Raw genomic sequence first — 23,848 nt, forward strand, 5'->3', positions numbered from 1 at the left:
TTACTCCAAACCACACGTGGAACTCTAAAATAGCTGGAACTCTCAGAATAGCTCTCATGCTAATAAGGTTCAGTTTCTGAGATTCTTCCTTGAAGAAGGAACGGTGTTAAAGAAGGATATAAGTAGAATATCGTTCTTGCATTTTCTCAGAGCTCATGCCTGATTAAATATTAAAAACATCTTCCCAACTTCCTGTCTCATTCCCAGGTTTAGCCCGTACGAATGGTACGATGCCCATCCTTGCAACCCCGGATCAGATGTGGTGGAGAACAACTTCACCCTCCTCAACAGCTTCTGGTTTGGAGTCGGTTCCTTAATGCAACAAGGTATGGCGGCGCCACATCCTCTTCCCTGTCAGAAACGATACTATCGCAACACCCCACTTTTCCGCTAGCTCCCTCTTTCTGCCTCTTGTACTGACAAGCTCCGTGATTTCCATTCCCTGACTGTTTCATAAGACATTTAGCTGTCAAGAACAACTGCAGAGCTCAGCCTTACATGACAAAGTAAGGTTGTTGTCACCTACCTGCTGTTTAAAAAAGGGAAGAGTAGGTGCCAGGCACTTGTCAGAGATTGTCAGGTGAGGATGGAAAACATTGCTGCATTTATTTTCCCATAACACATTTGCTGGCCCCGCTCAAGAGCTTTCTAAGTGTTGGGACGAAAAGGGTAAGTTGAGAAACATGTCTGACAAATGCCAGCTGTCAGCCACGCTAGAGCTGGCTGCTGTGATAATTCCAGCGGTGTACAACTTGCACTGTGAGTGACCCGCTGCAGAGAATCCATATATCTCATTGTCCAACAAGTAGCCTTCCAATTAAATGTCACTGTTATCTTGCTTGATGCTATGATTTTGAAACTAATCAAAAAGAAAAAGAAGCAATTTCTTCTTTCAGTACAATAATCCAGCCTTTATTACTGGACTTCCAATCGCAGATTTAATTCTACAAATAGGTTTTCACTTGTTCGGTGTCCCTTAAAAGGGATACGGTAAGCTAATGAAGGCCCAGAAATTACATAATGAAGTCAACTGTGTGCAGGGGAAAAAGTCCCAAGTAATAAAATGCTTAACCTCAATGTAACAAAATAAATCAAAGAGGCTTAGTGAGACTCGGCAGTGGATCTTTGCCCATAAGGAGAGCAAACACATTCAGCAATTCATTAAGCACAGAAGCTCGGCAGCACTCTTGTAAAACTACATAGCAGCTTTGCCAATTTGCCGGTGCAAGCGTAGCACCAGTGTGCCGGGAGGGAGGAGAGAGAATCAAAACAAAATGAGCTAGTTAGTGGCTTTTATTATTAAACTAAACTGGGGACAATTCCCTATTATAATTCATATCATGACTAACAGTGTTGTCTGTCAACGCCTTGAGCTCCAGTGTTTCTCATATTTGAATGTTTCTGAAACTACGGGAGTCTTTAAGTCCAAGCAGCGAAAAGTGGGATTGTTTTCAAATGTGTCATATGATGCTTGATAAATAGAAAGAAAAGGTTATTACACATCTTGACTTAAAAACTAAATACTAAATGATTTAATACAAATTATGAAACATTATATGGGCCCAAACACCCTCTCATTGTTGAGATATGTAAATTTAGCTTTATTTGTAGTTCCGTGAATAAATAAATTCAGATTGGAATATTAAAGTTAATATGAAGTGCATGTGTTTGTGTTCTTTAGCACAGTGGTTCCCAACTTTTTTAATTTGTCAGGGGTGTAAGACAACTTTTAAAAAAAAATACATATACGGCCTATATGTCTGGATTTCATTCATTTCTGTGAAGAACTAAATTAAATTGATATTTTTACAGATTGGATTAATTTTTTTAATACACCCAAAAATATTCTAAACAGCCTCGTCCTGCATTAGAAAAATATGCAGTTAAAACAACTAAAGAGCTAATAGAATAGAACTATGGTCAAGTGTTAGGGAGACAAAAACACTGAATGTCAAAAAGAATCCTATTAAGTATGTATACTTGTTCAAAAATACCCCAAAAAAACATAATGAAAAGAAATAATTGTATTAAAAGCGCCTAAAAATAACTCTGATGCAATATTCACAAGAAATAATTGTAAACAACCTTCCTGCAGTTATTGCGTTCACTATGTGGGTTTACTGTACAGTGTATCAGTTGTTCTCTACTGTTATGCATTAAAAATAATATGAAATATCCATAAAATGTCAATTATTGTTAGCCAGGGTTCGCCACTGCTCGAGCAGGTTTATCTACATTATGAATATGGACATATGGTGCAGCTGTTTCGACATGGTTTTTACATTGACTATTGTAAAACAATATCTTGACATTTATCTTGAACACATAAATTGTCTGAGTTTAAAAGTGACAGATGGATTCTTGCTTTCCGTGACACCCATTTGCACTGCAGCACCTTGTAACACATGCTGCATCGTGGCATCCGCAGCGAGGTATATTCTGTCTGTGTCACATAAACAGACATCCTCTGCTTGTCTGCCAAACACAGTGACAGCAGCCGAGATGGAAGCCATTTCCTTGACATGTTTAAAATGCAAATGGACGTGTTTGAGGAGATTCAAAAAAGCTACCAGCTTGTCTGTGGGAGGAAGGTGTCATAGACAAGACAAAGAACGCAAAATATGAGAAGGTGCAAAAGCAAACACTTTGTGTACTTCAAATGCCTTCCTGGGGGTCTCAGTAGGCTTTTGCTCACAACAAACATATGTCTGATCATTTCCCGTAAATTGGTTTCCCCCACATAAAATAATTTTAGAAAGTATGTTTGATTTATGAGTCGACTTATTCCCAATTCTCTCATGCTTTGATTTTATAAAATATATTTATACCATATTTTAAAGCCTCAAATATGGTAATCTTTATTTGCTTCTTTATGCAAAAAACTCTCCGTGCTGATATTGTGTGGTTAAGAAACTGCAGTTGTGACTTTGCCCCTTTTTGAGATTCAGATCAAGATTTACTTGCAACGTAATAAACATTTCCATTCAAGTGTTATTATTTAAAAGCAATTAACAACAAGTAAAAGCCTCAAGCTTAACAAAAAAAAGGGAGTTATTGTGCTGTGACTCCACGGAGGGAATGCTAAGTGCAGGTAATCATTCTCATAGGAAAGCCTAATTCTCTCATGTTAAGGTGAGGCATTGCTCGTGGGGAGAAACATTCCTGTAAACAGTGACATCATGTTCAGCACAATGCACTGCTAAATACACAATCACAATTCAAAAAGCATCATTAGATACAAAATATTTTGCTCATTTATTATAAAGAAGAATTGCGGTGTCAGAGTGACTTCTTTATGGTCTTCTCTGAAGAAATATGTGCTGTAGTGGCTGAAGACATAGTGTATCCATTATACTTACATTAGCTCGTCTGTTGTTTGTAGTCTAGTATTCACACATAATGCAAGAAAGAACTCCCACACAAGAAAAGGAGTATTAGTGGAGTTCAACCTCAGTCAACATTACATTTAAGAAGTCCTTCAGTTTACCTAAGTGCTGGTTAATTAAGAATATTTATGCATTATGAAACAACAGTTGAAACAGAAAGCCCTTAAACTCAACGCTCACCTTGATCTATAAATCATGACACTGGATGATACAACACATCTAAAAGAAGTTAAAAATGCAACAGCACACTTTGTCTCAGACCTAAACTACAGGAATCGTAACATTTCAAAATGCAAGTCTACTTTTTAAAATGATCAACAACAAAAAAAAAATCCTAAAGCTTTTTGAAGCTAGTAAGAGGTTGTACTAGCCCTACTATGAGTACAAGCTAAAGATAGCATAGGCCTACCTAATATTCACAATTCCATGTGTATTGTTTTCTCCTGTGTAAACTGAAAACTGGACAATAAGACATTAAAGACACAACAGCTGTGAGTTACTGCTGGATGTTTATGAAATGTTGGCGATTGAGAGTTGATGAGCCGGCATTAGCATATGTAGCTAACATTAGCTACTTTATAGTTTGTTTTCTTTATCCAACTAATATTTTATAAGCTATATAAACCCTTAAAGAAACAGCATTCGCATAGCTGTCAGTTAATGCTAAGTGTGGAGCTAGTTTTATACACTATGTATAAACTTAGACGGCTATTTACAGAATTCATGTGAAAGAGCAGCGCAGCAGTCAGTGAGATAGATGTGATGTTTTGGTTACTGAAATAGTATCAGTATCGTCTTCCCTGAAAGATTCATATTTCCTTGGTGTACAAGATATGAGTCCTTCGTCAAGGAAACATACGGCATATTGACACCGTTTTATCTCCCTGGCACCATATGACTGATCTGCTTTTTGTATTTATTAGTCCTCTGATGCAGCACGATATACTGTTCCCTGCTGACAACAGCACTTTATAGTGTGGCATTCAATCGAGTTACCCGTTGCTTCACTTCATCTTTAGTGCAACCACAGAACGCATCGGGATCTTCCCCTTTGTGAATAGTGAATTAAGCGATGCTTCTGTCTTCCCTTGTTTGTAACCATGTAGAGTCTTTATCAAACCACAAAGGACAAATCCAATCAAATTTGGTAGAAGAGGTTAAAGAGCTGACCACTCTTCCCTCCCTTCTGTGGGCTTGTTACTCTTTAGAATTGCCCTCATAAATCTTCTCAGTAAAGTAACAGAGTGCACAAAGCACAAGGGTATTTTAAAGGTTGTCAAAGATGAGATATAAAGTATATATAAACTAAACTTTAACACCAGTCAGTGAGCAATTGTAAACATAGTATTACTCAGCAGAGGACCACTCAAAGTCAAGGCTGATGTCGAAGTGTACCGTCAGTCTGTTCTATATCTTGATTTTTCTTTTTCTAGTTTTCATTCAGTGTGTTTTGTGTAAATCTGGTAAAGGTCTCAATTCTAATAGTGTGAACTACATATGATATGTCAACTGGTTCATCAAATCTCATTTCAGACAAAAGTCTCAATACACTAGGGACAACTGCAAAAGGTATTTATCATCACAAGAGATGAGCACGAAGTGAGTTAGTTAAGTTATTGCTGTGAACTCACAGACGAGGCTTCCGTGAGCTGAGAAAGGCTTTTGTACCCACGGTAGAAGCCTGAGAAACACACACAGCTTACCTGTCTGATCTGCCCGTTCTGCATTCTTAGCTTACAGTTTGGCTAAACTGCCTTCATCTTCCTCTGCCTTGATCAACTCCAGTGGCACTGCCAAAAATATTTGCAGGGTAATTAACAAAATCTCAAGCGATCATGTTTCTGCATTTGTATAATTTGGTTAGAGTGTTGGCAGGTACACATTTATCCAGATAATTGCTTAATAGTCTCTCACTTTGTGTTGCGTACAGGCTCAGAACTGATGCCCAAAGCCCTGTCCACCAGGATCATCGGTGGGATCTGGTGGTTCTTCACACTCATCATCATATCATCCTACACGGCTAATCTAGCAGCTTTCCTCACTGTGGAGAGAATGGACTCGCCTGTGGACTCAGCCGATGACATCGCTAAGCAGACCAAGATTGAGTACGGTGTGGTTAAAGACGGCGCAACCATGACTTTCTTCAAGGTACAGTTCGCACAATAAAGTAGTTATGATCGGATCAAGGTGTTTTTATCATTATGGAGTTTTAAATAAAATACAAATACAAGTTAAGGTAAATTACTGATGGCACTACGGAAGAGATATATAATAAATAAGTCACTGAAATTGGTTTCATTATGTACTTTACATACTGTAGCTGAAGCATGCCAAGTACAAGCATGTACAGTAATAATAATGTTGTAAAATGTAAGTGGTAATAAGATCTTGAGTTATTAAGTTGACTTTGACTAAAAACTTTTTTTATATATATATATATATATTTTAAGCCTATATTTCCAAAGGGATAAAAATTCTCTCTCTATATATATTTCCAGCTAGATCTTAATTCCCACAGCAAAGGCAAATTCTTCAGCTTCTCCACTTCTCTACACTGTTTGATGTGTTTCTCCATAATGATTTTTTTATTCAAAAGTTTCAGCATTGCCTGCAGGGTCTTTGACTTTATTTTATTATTTTAGGCTTCGCTTTAGATGGTGCTGCTACTGTGGTGCTGAATAACACATGTAACAGAGTTACAGTTGCTCCGTACGAAACAGTGAGAAAATGAAAACACTGCACATTTCTATTGGAGGGAGTCCATAAGTTTATGACATTTAATAGCAAGAAAGCAAACAATTGTTTCTTTCAGTGAATTGTCTCCCCTAGTTTGTATGCCCCCAAAAGCATGTAGTGGAGCTCACTGCATGCCTCAGTGTTGCACCTGCTGAATGGTGTGTATGCTGGATCCCCCAGCTTTGATTATGTAATTGGGTTCAATGTTTTTTGCTGATATCATGTATGTTTAAAACAATCGTGGTGTCTTGGAATTGCACCGACACTAATCACAATGCTGTAAGATTGCTTAGTTTTTGCATCGCATCCCATGAATACAAAATGTCTTGTAATGATAATTAGTGAGCCTGGTTCCAACTCAACTCGTTGACCCTTTGAAAAGGAAATCAACCTTCCGTTCCTCTGAATAGCCATGTGAAAGAAAGTTATCTTAGATCATTCTGTGTACTTTGATAAATTATAGTTGTGATTGTAGCCTCATAAATAGAAGGAGACACAGGTGTTTAATTACCTCATCAGCGCCGCATGGCTCAAGTGCCCTCTGCTCCCCATTGCACTTACAGAAAGGCCTAATGATGCTGATTCAATGAGGCAGAGAAGCATGATAAATACTGAGGAGACTGGGGAGTCGATAAAAGCTTTGCAGATGTGTGAAACTAGATTTTGTCCTAAACTCATGTTTCTGTGACATACTAAACTGTCTGATTTTTGCTATCGATTCTACTCAAATGTAATACGAGTCAAATAACAGAAGGTTAGTGATGAGCCAGGTGTGGAGACAACTAGTTAATATTGTGGTTGGGGATCTTTTAAAATCCACTAGTGACAAAGATTTAGCATGTCTGCTTTTGTCATTGGACATTGGATGGGTGAAGACATTTTTCCTTGGATTGTCATTTCTTGTAATTCAAAAACCACTATTCTGTAGTTATTAGGGATGTAGTCAATCAAAGAACATCTGGGTGGACTACAATTCTACCTACTCTTCGACTAATAGATTGGTAATAGGGGGGGAAACGTGTGCTCGTTATCTCTAGATAGCCATAGTGCAGTGAGAGCACTACCTGGTAGCCTAAATTAATTAGAAATAAACCTAAAAATCTATTGGCAGCATATACAATTATTTTAATTAGTTTTACACTTAAATGATAACAGACTCGAAGCCGACCAGGGTACAAACTGCACACAATCATATCATTTCTGAAAATATAACAAGCCAATCCGCACCAAACATTCAAAAATCCCAAACTTTATGCATTATAGTTGCAATATTGACTGAGAACGGAGACGAGGACACAGAAAGGACTCCGAGGGAGTGCTACATCTGTCTCTCTCTCACACCCACATCCCTCCCGCCCCCCAAAAATGATGGATTAGGAAGCGCTTTTCTTCTTATGAAAGTAACAACAGCTATTGTCCGATCAATGAGAAATTGGTCTGACAAGAAGATATCGACCGGCCGACCAGAAGGTGTCAGCCCCAGTAGTTATTATACACCTCTAAGTATGCATCCTGGCCTCAAAAGACAAATACAGTATCATTCTATCTTCTACTACATACATTAATTCACCAGCAAACACATGTTTAACTGGAGGCTTACAAGGTACTCTGATCTACTCTACAACTGCATATGGCATCAAGATGCTGTTGAAATAAACATGTTGCATTACAAACATAATCAGAGGTTTGTTGCCACTGCTGGCCATGAGGCCTCTGAAGCACTCTTATGGAGGAACTGTTGTTTTGTTAAATTGCACATCATATGGGGAGCATTGAAGGGCAACAGTAAGCAAGTCAACTGTTTCCAATGAAAGTAGCTTTCATCTGTTAAAAGGTTGAAGGAAATTGGTGGTTGTACAGTATGCCATTTTGCACACTTAGCTGTACTAAGATGCCATATGGCCCATTTTCCTTTCTGACCTCATTTTGTCCATCTGGGCGTTGGAAAAATAAAACACTAAATCTAGTTACAAAGATGCCAACTTGGCAAGACTTGCTTTCCATCTTAATTGGTACTTTTAGGTTTTAATATCAGACCATTATATCTGAGTTTTAAGCAATGTACTGTAGTTAAACATAAAGGAGAGCTTATTATAATAGCATCTTTCTCAATTTGAAATGGCTTATAGTCTTTAGACAGTAATTATCTAGGATTAGACATGGCATAAATGTGACCTCATATAAAATTGCATGAAATACCACATAGCCTGATGCGAGACTAATGGAGAGGCATTCTATTATTGCTGCTTCAGTTGCACTTATGAGAAAAGATGTGCGCAAAGCTTCAATTTACTGTCCTTTAATCCCAATGACAGTGGAGATCTGTGTGAGTAATCATGTAAATCTATTTGGTCAATAGTAATTTTGTTCAAGCTTAACCTTTGTTTAGCGGAAATAGCGTTGCATATTTGTTTACCACTTTTTCCTCACCTGCAGAAAGGGAGATTTTTAAACTGTCTCTCCTTTCCTTACAGAAATCTAAGGTTTCTACTTTTGAGAAGATGTGGGCCTTTATGAGCAGCAAGCCGAGCACATCACTGGTGAAGTCTATTGAGGATGGGATTCAGAGGGTGCTGAAGTCCGACTACGCCCTCCTTATGGAGTCCACAACGATCGATTACATTACTCGGAGGAACTGTAACCTGACACAGGTGGGCGGGGTCATCGACAGTAAAGGCTATGGCATCGGCACTCCCATGGGTAAGTCCATACATTTGAGATTAACAAGTAATATATAAAAATCCACCGTTTTTTATATGTTACATGTTGCCTTTTTGAAAGGATGAGGGTAAGTAATTGCTTTTTAGACAATGCAGCAGCATAATATGTGAGTTGTTTTTAGCTACCAGTCAGACAGTATGACACAACGTGTTTGTGAACCTTATTATCACAGAATCCAGCTGGCGTTTCTTCCAAAAGTAAAACATGCCTTATGTTGCTTCCAGGCTCCCCGTACAGAGACAAAATCACCATAGCAATCCTAAGCATCATGGAGGATGGGCGCCTACACATGCTGAAGCAGAAGTGGTGGAGTGAGAGCAGCTGTTTGGATGAAGAGCGTCACGAGACAGGACCCATGGGTATCCAGAACCTGGGTGGTATATTCATCGTGCTGGCATCTGGGCTGGTGCTGTCTGTTTTTGTGGCGATTGCTGAATTTGTCTACAAGCTAAGGAAGACTGCAGAACGTGAGCAGGTATATGTCCCTATAAATCACATTATATAATGTCTATAGAAGGATTTAGCAATTTTCTTAATTTGATCTTTACTCTTGAGCTTTGGATGGATGGACATTTTGTTTAACATTAATTGAATTACACTCCACTAGGATGTCAGATTAATTCCTCTTGGATTTTAGCAAAGAAGTTGCTAACCATCAAATCATGCCGATTTTATTATGATACTTATTCCACATAGCCTCTAACCCAAGCCTTGCTCTATTCATGGATTTTAGTTCAAACATGTTATAAAGGGATTTGCATGCCTTTGCTTAATCCCTATGAGTACTTGAGCCATAACACTACAACATTCACTTATTTTAACAGGCATAATTGCAAATTGGAGCATAGAGAATTAATCCATTATTAGTCATTGGAGATGTCAGAATAGCATGAACTCCTTACTGTTGTTAATCACTCATTTGAGTCATGCTAACAGAGTAGTAGCACGCATGCTTATGCACCATACTTGTTCACCCTTTGTGACACAGTAGCAACAATGAACCGTGTGCAGGCTACTCGGTGGTGCGATTTGACATTGCTGACAGCCATGGACGCATGTGCACAAATACACACACACCAGCTGTAATGTTCTAATGCATGTTGTGCTCTTTAGACTGTCAAAACTCTCTGCTGTCGGAACAATTTAAAGCTAAGGCATTTACCCCCCCCCGTCCCTTTCCCGTCTTCTCCTTCTTGTTTCCATCCCCGCATCCTCCCTTTTCGCCCAGAGGTCTTTGTGCAGTGCCATGGTGGACGAGATCAGACTGTCGTTCACCTGCGAGAGGCGGGTGAAACACAAGCATCAGCCTCCAGTCATGGTGAAGACGGATGCAGTGATCAACATGCACGCCTACAACGACCGACGACTCCCAGGAAAGGACAATATGAGCTGCAGCACTGGGATGAATCCCGTGTTCCCGTGACAATGTGTTCCCCCCAGGGCAAGAACCTCCTGAGCAACGTTTCAGGGGCGATGCCAGAGACTAGAGACAATGGCATAGACGTGATCACCAGATTCACCATTAACCACAATGACATGGGGACACTAACAAAACATGGGCAACTCAAAATGGCAGCATCAGCCACACAGGTATGACAACATCCACCACTGTATTCCAAAACCACAAGAGGTAAAAGTAATATTTGGGGGAGGTTGTGGGAAAACAGTAAACCCAAATATTCAGTTTCAAGTCTGATGTTTACGTGCGCAACACAAAAACACAAGAAAATATACATCATTCAAGGAACCAGTGAAAAGACTGAGAATTGTTTTGGAAACTATGGACTGAAGCAAGAAGAAAGGCTTTGTTAAGAATGGCAATAAATGACAGACATGGAGGACAAGAAAGAATAGTTTTCCTTGGAGATCAGTTTTGCCACACAATTAAATTCTTACCTTTTATCCTGTTAATTTACACAAACTCCCGAATGGCCTTTGACAGCAGAAAATAATGTTACCTCAAACACGCTGTCGAGGCTCCAATACCTTTGAGTCATAAGCTGCAGGACATGAGACAGGATAGTTTGGTTCGCAGGTACACATATAATAATAACCTGTAACTGCAGTGTTGTTGTTGTTGGAAACCCACAGAGAGACACAAGTGTTCAGCAGTAAATATGTTTGTTGAAGTTGACAAACACTTAATCATTAATGCAGAGATTGATTTGAGCGGAAGTACATTTTATGTCAAAATGAATTTTTACATGATTGAATCAGTTAAAAATATCAATTGCCAAAGACCTGACCATTCACCACAACTAGTTACAGTACAATAGGGGCCAGTTCCTGATTACTTAGCTTTTTAGAGAGCACTAATCTTGCGTTCAATGCAAAGTAAATTGGAATGGTTTAAATGGGACTATTAAAGGATGTTGCTCTAACAGTTTGTTCAACCATTAAGGGGTAATATGAATCCAAAGTAAATTGCAATTGTGGCACTGTGTTTGCTGGTTTTGCAAACCCTGGTCACCTCAAAGTATTGTTATCAACACTGTAATGTAAAACAATTTTGGCACAAGGAGCATAAAAAGAACAAAATAAGGATTTTGAGAGATAGAATGTCTTTCTCAAACATATAATACCATTTCAAGTTTCACCCTTTGATGAAATAGTAGCATGTCTGTACTTATGAATACACAACAACATATGTACAGACTGGGTTGGAAGGCATTAAATCAAGTATTTATGTTTATATCTTTAAGAATTGTAAGTCACAGAGACAAAAGGTAAGAGACTGTGACCTCAAGACTAAAGTGCATTTGTTTTAAATGTACATTTAATGGTGACGTATCCATTGAACAACATTAGATGTTGTCCATGTGGCTACAGGACCATTGAATGTAACAGTTCCTTCATTTTCCAGGCGAGATCTAGAGGCTTCGTGCCAGGGAAGGGATTGTTTTGCATTATGAGCGTTATGAAAACTGATTTGGTTTTAAATGTGAACGAACTTTGAAGGTTATCTCAGACCTGAAAGTCACAAACTTTTTCTGTTTATTGACATGATGTGGACAGAGTAAATCTATATGTGTAGTGCGTGAACATGCCGAAAGATAGTGTGATGAATAGACAAAAGACAGATGATGATTTTGTGTGGTCAAGTTGACTTTCATGCCTATTGAGTAAGTGTATATCTTCAGCAAATGTCATGTCGTAGGAAGATTCGAGGAGTCTGTGAGCTGCTGTCACCTGGGAGCCGGACCAACAGCAAACCTCCGTGAGGTTTCACGTTGTCGAGACAAAAAGAAAATCTTATCTATGATTCAAGGAAACTCCAATCTGTAAAATTTAGCATTGGTTTGGTAGAGATTCACTGTATAATTGTCTATTGATTCCCTTCTGCAAAGTAGAGTATGTAGATAAGATCAGCAGGAAAAAATGTATTTTGCTAAATTTATACTGTTATAAATGAATTCTGTTCACAGTCAAATATGTTATAGATGCTATTTATTTCATTAGAGAGGTCACTTTAACCTATTTCCTCACTTTACCCCAGTTCCACAGCCCCAAACCTTGTTTATTTATTTAATGGAAATGCATTATATTATGGTATATTGGATTACTATCATCCAGATGGGAAACTGTATGTAAATCTTCTTTTATGATGGCTGATATATTTCTCTAAAAAGGTGTACGTGAAATGGAAATGTTGCGCGCACCCATGAATTTAGGGGACACTCTCTTAGAATAGGGAGATTAGGGTTTATCTTGTGTAACTGGACCTTTACTGCTCTTGAAATCCCAATTAGGATCTTGTCTAAAGTATGGCCGCAGCTGATGCGTGGTTATACTATATTACTGTTACCCTTATGTGTACTGTAGCTTTCCATGCAGGTGATTCAACAATTCAAGTTTGCTTGTATTCCACTTCTGTAATATGTGAAAATAATTGAAAATTTCATCATTATCAAAATTAGTTGGAATTACAACAGGGTTTCTGATTTGGCTGATTCAGTCAGTTTGGTTACTGAATATATACATCCTTTTTTTTAAATAAATTAATGTGAATAATAATGTAATTTTACACAACAATTGTATGAAACGTGAGAGAAAAGTAATGTAAGCTACATAACCTGTGTTCCATTAGCAGTGTGTGATTATGAGTTTTGATTTTCCAGCAGTCACAACGGTATGCCTTTTTATGCGTACCTTTTCTTTTGAGTTGCACAGCTTCTATCATTTGGCAGAAAACCTCTCAAACAATACGATAAATATGTTGGTGCCAACCAGGGTTTTCTTTGTTGACATGCAGAATTTCTATGAATATAGTTTTTGTAAGGTTTTGTAAAAAAAAAAAAAAAAGTGGGGGGGAAACGATTTTGTTTTCCTAGTAACTGTATGTGTTAAGAGAATATTAGAATAACCGACATCCAAGTAAAACATGGGGGAATTCAACAAAATATTATAGAAAAAGCTATTGAATTATTTTCTTTTTAACACATTGTGAATAATTCAATTGTACAGTTTGCTGTATGGGTTATATGAAGTTTTAAATAAAAAATACAAACTACTTATATCTCCTGTTGAGCTACTGATTGATGTTCTGTTACCACGCTAAACACATGGAACGAAGCATGGACTTAGAAATGTGTGTTCGCTTTTATCTGGACATTTAACTTAACTATTCTCATAATGTATTTCTTACAATGACGAGATTATTAGCAATGTTGTGGTTATTCTGTGCTTGCTTGGTACTAGGCATTCTGGACCAAATGTGTGCTGATCCAAGGATTGAATGCTCACCAATTAAGGATTTATACTTTTGGGTTTAAGTACTTTCGGGCGGCGTAATGTGACTTGAAAGTCAAATTAAAATCTAAAGTACACAATACAACCAAGCCAAGTCACATGCAGTAGCTCAGTCTGTAGGGGACTTGGTTTGTACGTCTAGGGCACTGCCGAGGTGGCCTTGAGCAACCGGACACTGCTCTCCCGTGCACTGTACAGTAGCTGATTAAATACTGTGTGTGTATCCATCCATCCATCGTCTACCGCTTATCCGGGATCGGGTCGCGGGAGCAGCAGCTCCAGTAAGTAACCCCAATCTTCCCTTCTCCGGGCCACATCCTCCAGCTCCGACTGGGGGATCCTGAGTCGTTCCCAGGCCAGTGAGGAGATATAATCTCTCCACCGAGTCCTGGGTCTTCCCCGGGGTCTCCTCCCAGCTGGACGTGCCTGGAACACCTCCCTAGGGAGGCAGCCCAGGTGGCATCCTTACTAGATGCCCGAACCACCTCAACTGGCTCCTTTCAACGTAAAGGAGCAGCGGCTCTACTCCGAGTCTCTCACGGATGGCTGAGCTTCTCACCCTATCTCTAAGGGAGACGCCAGCCACCCGTCTGAGAAAACCCATTTCGGCCGCTTATACCCGTGATCTCGTTCTTTCGGTCATGAACCAGCCTTCATGAACATAGGTGAGGGTAAGAACGAAGATCGACCAGTATATTGAGAGCTTTGCCTTCTGGCTCAGCTCTCTTTTCGTCACAACGGTGCGGTAAAGTGACTGTAATACCGCCCCCGCTGCTTCGATTCTCCAGCCAATCTCTCGCTCCATCGTCCCCTCACTCGCGAACAAGACCCCGAGGTACTTGAACTCCTTCACTTGGAGTAATGGCTCATTCCCTACCTGGAGTAGGCAATCCACCGGTTTCCTGCTGAGAGCCATGGCCTCAGATTTAGAGGTGCTGATCCTTATCCCAACCGCTGCACATTCGGCTGCGAACCGATCCAGTGACTGTTGAAGGTCACAGACCGATGATACCATAAGGACCACATCATCTGCAAAGAGCAGCGATGAGATCCTCAGGTCACCGAACTGCAACCCCTCTCCTCCACGACTACGCCTCGATATCCTATCCATGAAAATCACGAACAGGATTGGTGATAAAGCGCAGCCCTGGCGGAGGCCAACATTCACTGGAAACGAGTCCGACTTACTGCCGAGTATCCAGACACAACTCTCGCTTTGGGCGTACAGGGATTGGATGGCCCTCAAAAGTGACCCCCTCACCTCATACTCCCGCAGCACCTCCCACAGTATCACCCGGGGGACCCGGTCAAACGCCTTCTCCAGATCCACAAAACACATGTAGACCGGATGGGCGTACTCCCAGGCCCCCTCCAGGATCCTCGCAAGAGTAAAGAGTTGGTCTGTTGTTCCACGACCAGGACGGAATCCGCATTGTTCCTCTTCAATCAGAGGTTCGACTACCGGCCGAACCCTCCTTTCCAGTACCTTGGAGTAGACTTTACCAGGGAGGCTGAGAAGTGTGATACCCCTGTAGTTGGCACACACTCTCTGGTCCCCCTTTTTAAATAGGGGAACCACCACCCCTGGTCTGCCAACCTCTAGGCACTGTCCCAGACTTCCACGCAATGTTGACGAGGTGTGTCAACCAAGACAGCCCCTCAACACCCAAAGCCTTCAGCATTTCTGGACGGATCTCATCAACCCCTGCGGCTTTGCCACTGTGGAGTTGTTTGACTACCTCAGTGACTTCCATCAGGGAAATTGACGATGATCCCCCATCAGCTTCCAGCTCTGCCTCTACCATAGAGGGCGTGTTAGTCGGATTCAGGAGTTCCTCAAAATGCTCCTTCCAGCGGCCGATAACTTTCTCAGTTGAAGTCAGCAGGGTCCCACCCTTGCTGTACACAGCTTGGATGGTTCCTCGCTTCCCCCTCCTGAGGTGCCGGACGGTTTTCCAGAAGCACCTTGGTGCCGACCAAAAGTCCTTCTCCATAGCTTCTTCGAACTTCTACCACACCCGCTGCTTTGCCTCTGACACGGCAGAAGCTGCCGCCCTTCTAGTCCTTCGATACCCTGCAACTGTTTCCGGAGTCCTCCCGCCCGACGCCTCACACCTTGGGCAACTCCGGAGAAGAATAGAGTCCAACCCCTATCCAGGACTACGGTTCCAGAGCCATGACTGTGCGTGGAGGTAAGCCCCACCAGATCCAACTGGTAGCTATCCACCTCCAGCACTAGTTCCGGCTCCTTCCCCCACAGAGAGGTGATGTTCCACGTCCCCAGAGCCAGCCTCTGCTGCCCGGGTCTGGTCCGTCGAGGTCCCTAACCATCACTGCCACCCGTATGACAGCGCACCCGACCCCAGCGGTTTTTCCCATGAGTGGTGGGCCCACAGGATGGATGGATGGGAGGCACCACGTAGCTTCTTCGGGCTGTGCCTGACCGGGCTCCGTGGCAAACCCGGCCACCAGGCGTTCGCTGTCGGGCCCTCCCTCTGGGCCTGGCTCCAGACGGGGGCCCCGGGCTTCCTCCGGGCAGGGTCTCTCCTTTCCTTTCCCTTTCTTTCATGAAGTCGTTTTTGAACCATTCTTAGTCTGGCCCTTCACCTGAGACCAATTTGCCTTGGGAGACCCTACCAGGAGCACTAGGCTCCAGACAACACAGCTCTCAGGTTCATAGGGACACACAAACCTCTCCACCACGATAAGGTGATGGTTCCCAGAGAGGTGCTCACAATTAGCTATGAGAGAAGAGATCAGAAAACAGCTGTGAGCTGAAAAACAGGCTAAAGCATATAATGGAACAACAAGAAACGGAGGAACCTTTGAAGGCTGAACATCTGAAGATCTCGCAAATCTGTGTAATTGATAGACATAATTATTCAGTACCATTAAATCTTTCCCACATAATACATACAGTTGTTTTACACTAAATAAGAACAAAAAAGTGTTTTTCTTTTCAAAAATTCAAGACGGTATGTTTCACGTCAGTATCGTGTTTGCATGCAACAGCTGTTGCATAAGGCTGCTCAGGTCTATTATGTAAAACATGGAGTATTGCAAAACTAGAGAGAGAGACAGAGAGAGAAAAAGGAATAAACATGTGTGCTTCGAATGGTGTTCATGCATGAATGAATATGTGTCGTGACGTGAGGTAGCCAATCGACTGCAGTAGGCAGAGATTAACCTTGCTGGCGTTGGGATGGCAGACGTGCGTGTTCAAAAAGCAGGGGAAACCCCAGGCCATGGCATCGAGGAGCAGCGGGCGCATAATGAGCGATGGGCTGGGGCCTTGCGCCTAATGGGAAGATTTATTATCTCTCACTATCAATTAATCCCTTTGGACAGACCGGGGCCAGCAGGAGCGCATCAGGAGTATGTAAAAGAGAGAGAGGGAGGCAGAGGGAGGATGGGAGCCAGCCAAATGAAGAGAGAGAGAGAGAGAGAGAGAGAGATGTGAGAGGACATGAGAGGTGGAGGGATCAGGAGCCGTGGGGCAAAATGAAAAAAGATGGGGTGAGAATAGGAAAAGGGCACGGAGAATAAGGGAACACCCACAAATATTTGAGAGCTATACAGAGAGCGAAGGGAGAAGAAGAAGGGTTAAAGACAAAGTGAAGAAAGACGTACAGTTGGTAATAAGATATGAGCAAGGAAAGAGAATTCAGGAATTACATGAGATAGAAATAAAAGGGAGAGCAAATAATGAGTGAAGCAACAGTAGATGAAGAGAACCTAAGACATCTGGGAGACTCAGGGAACATAAAAGAGAATTTGGAAGACTGATACAACACTACGAGCTACTTTGTGCACATACTTTTAAGTATTAGCTATATGTTAACTATAACTGAGCTGGACTGCTGGTGTAATAATGTAAATAATCTCTGGAAGTAGGTCAACAAATGTAGACTATTTTAAGAAACGAACCATTTTGAAAATAAACTACACAGTAACTAAATGGATTTTGATGGAAATAATTATTCCATTCAAAAGCAGTTGTATGTGGTGGTGCTCAATTATGTTAGAGTGGCTTTTAAGAAAAGAGACTTTTTTTGTCGGATGGAAAGTCTATGTTTGATTTTATGTTAATGGTTCTGAGACTAATGTAGAACCATAACCTATTTATCTTGAGAGGTTTTACATTGTGTTCCTCGTGTTGTGAATAGCAGAGGCAATTAATTAAATTATGACTCTGCAGTACCTTTACAGTCCTCAATATCATGTCCTCACATATTTCCCTGTACTGTGCCATGTACGATAAGTGAAGTGCTGCATGGAGAGAGTACAACCTAAAGCTGACCTCCAGCGTCTTTGCCATTATTGAGACTTCCTCGGTCTGTTGCTCATGCACGCTTGTGGCGGCTTTCCCACTCTGATGACACATGTCCAGACCAGTGCTCTTTTTGATGACCTTGACAGGGCCGTCAGTGGGTGATGTTCTGCTTGACACTCCAGGGCGATGTGCTGGAGCCCGATGGCTGTGCATCATCGACATATTCGGGGGTGAATGAATGCCCGGCCTGTGCCATGCTCATCTCTGTGGACCCACTGGGTGAGAGACCCATCTAAGCTTAAGCTGCACCAGAGGATTGGCTTGATAGGAAAGCCAGTGTGCGCTGAACCTTATTATAGGCAATGTCATCATATGTAGCTGTAAAGGATGCAGCTGAATAAAAAATGTTCGGGAGGAATGAAGGTAGATATCACCTTCCAACAGAAGAACACAGGGTGCTACAAACTAGGGCATGGAAAGTAACTTTTAAACAGCGCTGCGCGATATTGGAAAATACTGACATTGGCATTTTGTTTTTCTGCGACAAACTGTATATTGCGATGTCAGGAATATTTTCCCTGGGCCTTTCCAAGCCGGTCACGGCGTATATGGGGGAAATGGGACCAGAGAGGGCCAGCCAGCACTGGGGAGCGGATCGGCCCTCACGCAATGGCCGTCTCCCAACGCAAGTTCTCTAATATGACTGGTAATATGTATATTTGCCTTTTTGTTTTTGCCATTTAGTGTGTTTTCACATTCTGAAATTACTTCTCTATGTTGTAGATTTAATTGTAGTGGCAGAGTCCGTCGTTCCTTCATTGGATTCAGATTCCCTTCACATGCATGGATTCACAGGAAAATATGCAGCATGTTGTCCAACATTACGGTGAATTTATTTTAACGATATCAGCCTCACTGCTGCTGCTTCACAACAGTCGGTCGCCATTTTCTGCATTTTCTTTGCAAGCGGATGATTTTTATTTTTGTGCAATGGAATCGTGGAACATAGATGAAGTTGACAAGCTGTACATCTACAGCTCCTCAGCAAGGTAAAGTGTATTTGACAATTATTGATCACAATTATCGAACATTGTGCGCCATTCACTTGCCAAAATCAAAATCCTAATTTGGCCCACAGGCACAAAAAGAAGTCTCATTAATTGTATTTAAGTGGTGCATGTCACCGATGCATTGTTCACTTTCATATGTGGGCAGTGTGCCAAAGAAGCTGGATTACAAGTCAATAGCAATGTCCATCCCAGTAATGTAAAAAATAATAAACAATTAATGAGTGTGTAATTACAGCACATCATGATGCTCCAATGAAGTGCTACCACAGAGGGAATACTCATACATATTCTACCTTACATAATGAGCTTGGCATTACATGTATCATATTTGTACAGGGAGGCACCATATGGCAGAATGTTGGAATGAGAGAAAACCATTGTTTATTCCAGACCTTGTCTCTTTTATTGCAAATCACTGAAGCCACCAGTATCAGAGCTTTATTCTCACACCATCATGTTGAATTATCCATTTGACTTAAGGTGAAATAGCCTGATAGAGACATTGCCAGTGAAATGCCTTAGTGACTTGCTCTTACTGTTCTCTTGCTTTGACCCTTATAATGACGGGAATAGAGGCTTTTCATGAATATAAATATAGAACTGGATGAAAGGCAATTTTCTCCAGTGTACATAAAATAATACTCTTGAACATTTAACGTGGAGTAGTGTTTGTCAAGAAGGTACTGTGCTTTTAGTTTAACATCGCATTTAGGGGCCACTTTATTAGGTACACCTCTTCATTTATGTAAATCAGTCTGGAGAGCGAGTCACATGTCAATGAAGCCGAAGGATACTGTGCAAAGCCTCCACTCACTATAAAGCTAAAAGTTAGAATGCACATGCAATAATTACATGTTTAGAATAAAAGACATTTGTGCCAGCATCTGAGCTCTTACCAAGAATTGTACAGCAGACAAAACAACAGTACTGAGACCAAAAACAGCTCGGTCAAAGGAGGCGTCGGGGAATGATAAGACTCATTCAGGCGGACAGGCTGGCCACAAGTACATAAAGTCTATCCCGGTACAACAATAATGTGTAGAGGGCATCTCATCAGTACACAGCTTATTTGAATCTTAACATTGCTAGGTTAAACCAGAAAAGTAGCTACAGTGGTACAGTGTGATGCAGGAATGGAAACATGCTGCATTGCTTTCTACTGCCGATGAACAAGAAGTGTTTAAATTACCTTTGGAAATTTATATTTCAAGTATTCTGCCAAAGAAGATAGTATACTGCATCAAATACCCATATCACAGCTTAATGTAAGTTAACATGGAACAAAAATATAACCTCATACATTAGACATAAAAAGTACATTTCTACTGAGAAGTATTGTATTGATATCTGAAGGCAGTGGGGATGGGGAATTGCTGCTAAGTTGTAAGCAACACTTTGAGATGGAATACCAACAGTTCTACAACAAAGTAGATATTGTCTGCCACGAGATGGTTTCAGTAACTTAAGACTTCAAAAGCCTTCATAACTTATAACACTGTCACCAAAATAAGCAGATTTGTTAAAAGGGTGCTGATTTGAAGTGATTTCCACCCAGATTATTTGACACATCCAGAAATTGTTGTGTTTCGCAAGAAGAATAAACATATCAGCCCAAATAATGGATCACAAACCAGCAAAGCGTCTTTGAGATGAGCTGGATGAAATGTTAACGGCATGAATGTTTCACTGAAGTAACTTCAGAAAATGCTAGATGTTATCCATTCATCAAAGACCGATATCCCTTTGAAAGCTTCTGGCATCTTGCTGTGTCCGTGCAGAGAAGGATTCTGCTCGAGATGAAACAGAGACAGCTTTGTATCAATGTCACACATGCAAAGAGCTTACAAACGAGCTTCATTTTCATTGCCTGTGGGAGATGCTATCGCCATATCTACGTCTGTTGGGTTAAACTGAATCTGTTATTGCTTTCATTTCCTGTAGGGGGCACATGTGAACAACTCTAGCAATGACTGAACAGCTCCCCTTGTGGTAAATCTGCAGTCTGTCAAACGATAATCAGTTTGTGAGCGAGGCTAGGTTACTTCTGGAGTTGCATTGCATTCAAAACAAACAGTTGGAAGTTATCCTGGCTAGGTTTATCGAATATAATGGTCACTGCGTATTTTTTTTTGAAGGTTTGGTTTTGTTGTGTTAGGCAAGTCTCATTAAACAGGAACTCAAAACCTCTTTGCTCGCTTCTACCTGAGGAGATACTGTCAGTGTTTCATCCCAAGGTTGCTTGCAGCCTACAGCAAGGTTGTTTGATGTTGGCTCAGGACCAGATTTCGTTTGGTTCCAGAGGGGGATGAAGTTCACCAGCAGATAATTTTCTATTCTCTATCAAACTCCATCACTACATTTCCATCTATCATCGTGGGAAGTAGCCAATGCATCCAGCATGTAAATCTCTCCACATGTTTCTTAAAATATACAAAGAGTGGCAAGGAAAAAAACATTAGCACTTTACCATTTACGGTTTTATTTAGCCTTGACCATTATGGGTAAAACGGGTTTGAGCCGGCTTCTCTGAACAGCCTTGTCTGTTGTGGGCTAAAAGTACATTTTTAGAATTGGTTAACAGCAGCTACCCTGCCTCGGCATATTCACTATAATAACTTGATTATAATGATAACTTTAATGGAGGCTTTCTTATACTACAAGAGAGTGAGGCCAATTTTGTCTTTCTATGGCAGAGAAGAAGTAATTATACCAGAAACTAAATGTAAGTATGTCTTGTGCTCTCCTTGCCTCCTCAGTAAAACATGAACAATCCTTAGTAATGGAAGCCAGAGAGTCTCTCTTCTATAAGAGGACATTATATGGCCTGTCCACAAGGAAGGTGCTCGAGGGTATCTGGCTGACTGGGGGAAAGTTTATGGGCTGTGAAGGCCAATTTGAGCAGCCTGCAGATGGAGTCGAAAACCGCCATGTAACGTTCCTCCCTCTATCGCTCTCCAATCGAATGTTGAAGAAAAACTATTACCAAGGAAACAAAATTCCTGTTCAAAACTATTTGACATTTTGAGTGGTAGTGGCATGGATTTGCATATCGTAAATTGCTCATTAATATTAAATAAGGAAGTGACAGTTGGATGGACTTGGCATACACTCTTGGCACCTCAAGCGGGATTCCAAGTGATGGCTGGGTTCTTTGTTTAACCCAATATGTGGTGGTTAAGTGAAAGAACAGCTGCTTTGGACCTCTAAGACCAAGGGTGCTGCTTGGCAATGTGGCGATAACGTGGGCCAACTACAAAAACCTAACGCCACGTGAATTTTAGGTTATACCCGTATTATTTTTATTTGATATCGATCATTAAATTACAACTTGGTCTCAAATCTTCTGGATCTCAATTCTGTAATAGATCCTGGCAGGGTTTCCCTTGTTTCATATGGTAAACTAATATCACCTTATGCCACACACTAAATATGCAGTTTCAAACCAAGCTGAACACTGTAGCCATAATGTGCATGATTAAAACATGTGTCTTGCTTTCAGAATTTATGGCAGATGACTTCCGTTGTGCTAGACTGGTTTTAATATCCACACAAAACTACAAAAATGTTAATGTGTAGCCGCTGAAAATAACAATTTATGTCCATCATTGTGTTTTATTTTTGTGGCTGTGTTTATGGGTAAGGCCAAATGTAAAGTCATATTTAATTAGAGCGCATTATTGCTCAATGAGGCTTTGTTAATGCAAGTTAGTGTCTCAGATAAAAAAGATAAAGAGACAGCACCTGTAGCCGAGCGTGAATGGGACAGTATATTACCTTTTTCAGTGACATGGAATAACTGAGTAATTTAATTTGAGTGCATTTGGAGATATGATGTGTAATGTATGACTCTTGTTGATTAAATTAGTTGAAAAACAAAATGGTGCTGGTGTTATTGATCTGTTAATTGAATGCAATCAGAATGAATGTGTCAGGAAAGGGACCTGGAAAGCTGCTTACTGGATCTCCTCCAAGGCGCACTCAAGTCACTTAAGCCTCCAGTTTGAGAGAAGATCGGAGACCCCCACAACAATTCCACAGCATTGCCTTTGATATTCCCCGACTAAAAGACCGTTAGGAAATACTGTTTGGCATGAAGTGAGTGGCAAGGGCTTCGTTGGCGGTTTGTGGCATTGCATATGGGAAGTCCTTCAAAGTCAGCCGTCGTGCCGCAGGCAGCATTCTAATGAGGTCATCAATAACCTGCAACAGCTGCTCAGAGAGAGAGACCTCATCTGTTAAGCTCTAGCCACCAGTGACTCTGCTGTAACTGAACAAACAGCTCCAAAAATAATGAGAGGTATTCTATGGAATATACAGCACCACTTTTATTATGAACCATTAATTGGTGAAACTGCAGTAGATTTAAAAAGTGACAGCAGTGACAGTGAATGAAAAGGTTGCAAGGAAATCCCTTAGGAACTGTCACTTAGTCCATTGTGATGTTTTGGTAGAATGAGCCTCTCAAGCAACAGTAAATATGTCACCTTCCACAAACGATGCAATCCAACTTTGGGCCAATCAGCTACAAGTAAACAAACTTTGTAACACCCCCACAGACAGGTGAATTAATGTGCATTTAATCAGTTTCTCATCATCTGCAACCACAGATATATACACATATTTACAAACTCATGGTGCACATCATTGTGTTACATTTGAAGGTATTGTGTGTAATGTGCAATAAATGTGCCAATGCCTTCACTTGAGAAGTGTAATTTTGAAATATGGTCCTTATGCAATGACATACCTCATTCCAGGAAGTTTAGAATCTGATTCCCAGCATTAGAGATAACGTTCATTACTGATGGATGGAAACATACAGACCAGATGAAGGATAAACGAGGGCCAATCCACAACCTTTGCCATAATTGATCACGGGGAGTCTACCAGACTGGAACTGGTTGGTTTCTGGT

At 40.9% G+C, this 23,848-nt stretch overlaps 1 protein-coding gene across 1 annotated transcript in view; it reads left to right on the forward strand.

The window, feature by feature from the left end:
• grik3 (glutamate ionotropic receptor kainate type subunit 3) overlaps positions 1-13,192 on the forward strand; it is an 85,638-nt gene extending 72,446 nt beyond the window's left edge. The window contains exons 12-16 of the mRNA XM_029451229.1: positions 208-326; positions 5,317-5,534; positions 8,597-8,822; positions 9,068-9,318; positions 10,074-13,192. Coding sequence (XP_029307089.1) covers positions 208-326; positions 5,317-5,534; positions 8,597-8,822; positions 9,068-9,318; positions 10,074-10,439 — 1,180 coding nt within the window. The 3' untranslated portion in view covers positions 10,440-13,192. The remainder of the gene's footprint in view (positions 1-207; positions 327-5,316; positions 5,535-8,596; positions 8,823-9,067; positions 9,319-10,073) is intronic.
• Positions 13,193-23,848: the final 10,656 nt, after the last annotated feature.

The sequence above is a fragment of the Cottoperca gobio genome, chromosome 16, assembly GCF_900634415.1.
Source record: "Cottoperca gobio chromosome 16, fCotGob3.1, whole genome shotgun sequence".
In the NCBI taxonomy this organism is placed as follows: domain Eukaryota; kingdom Metazoa; phylum Chordata; class Actinopteri; order Perciformes; family Bovichtidae; genus Cottoperca; species Cottoperca gobio.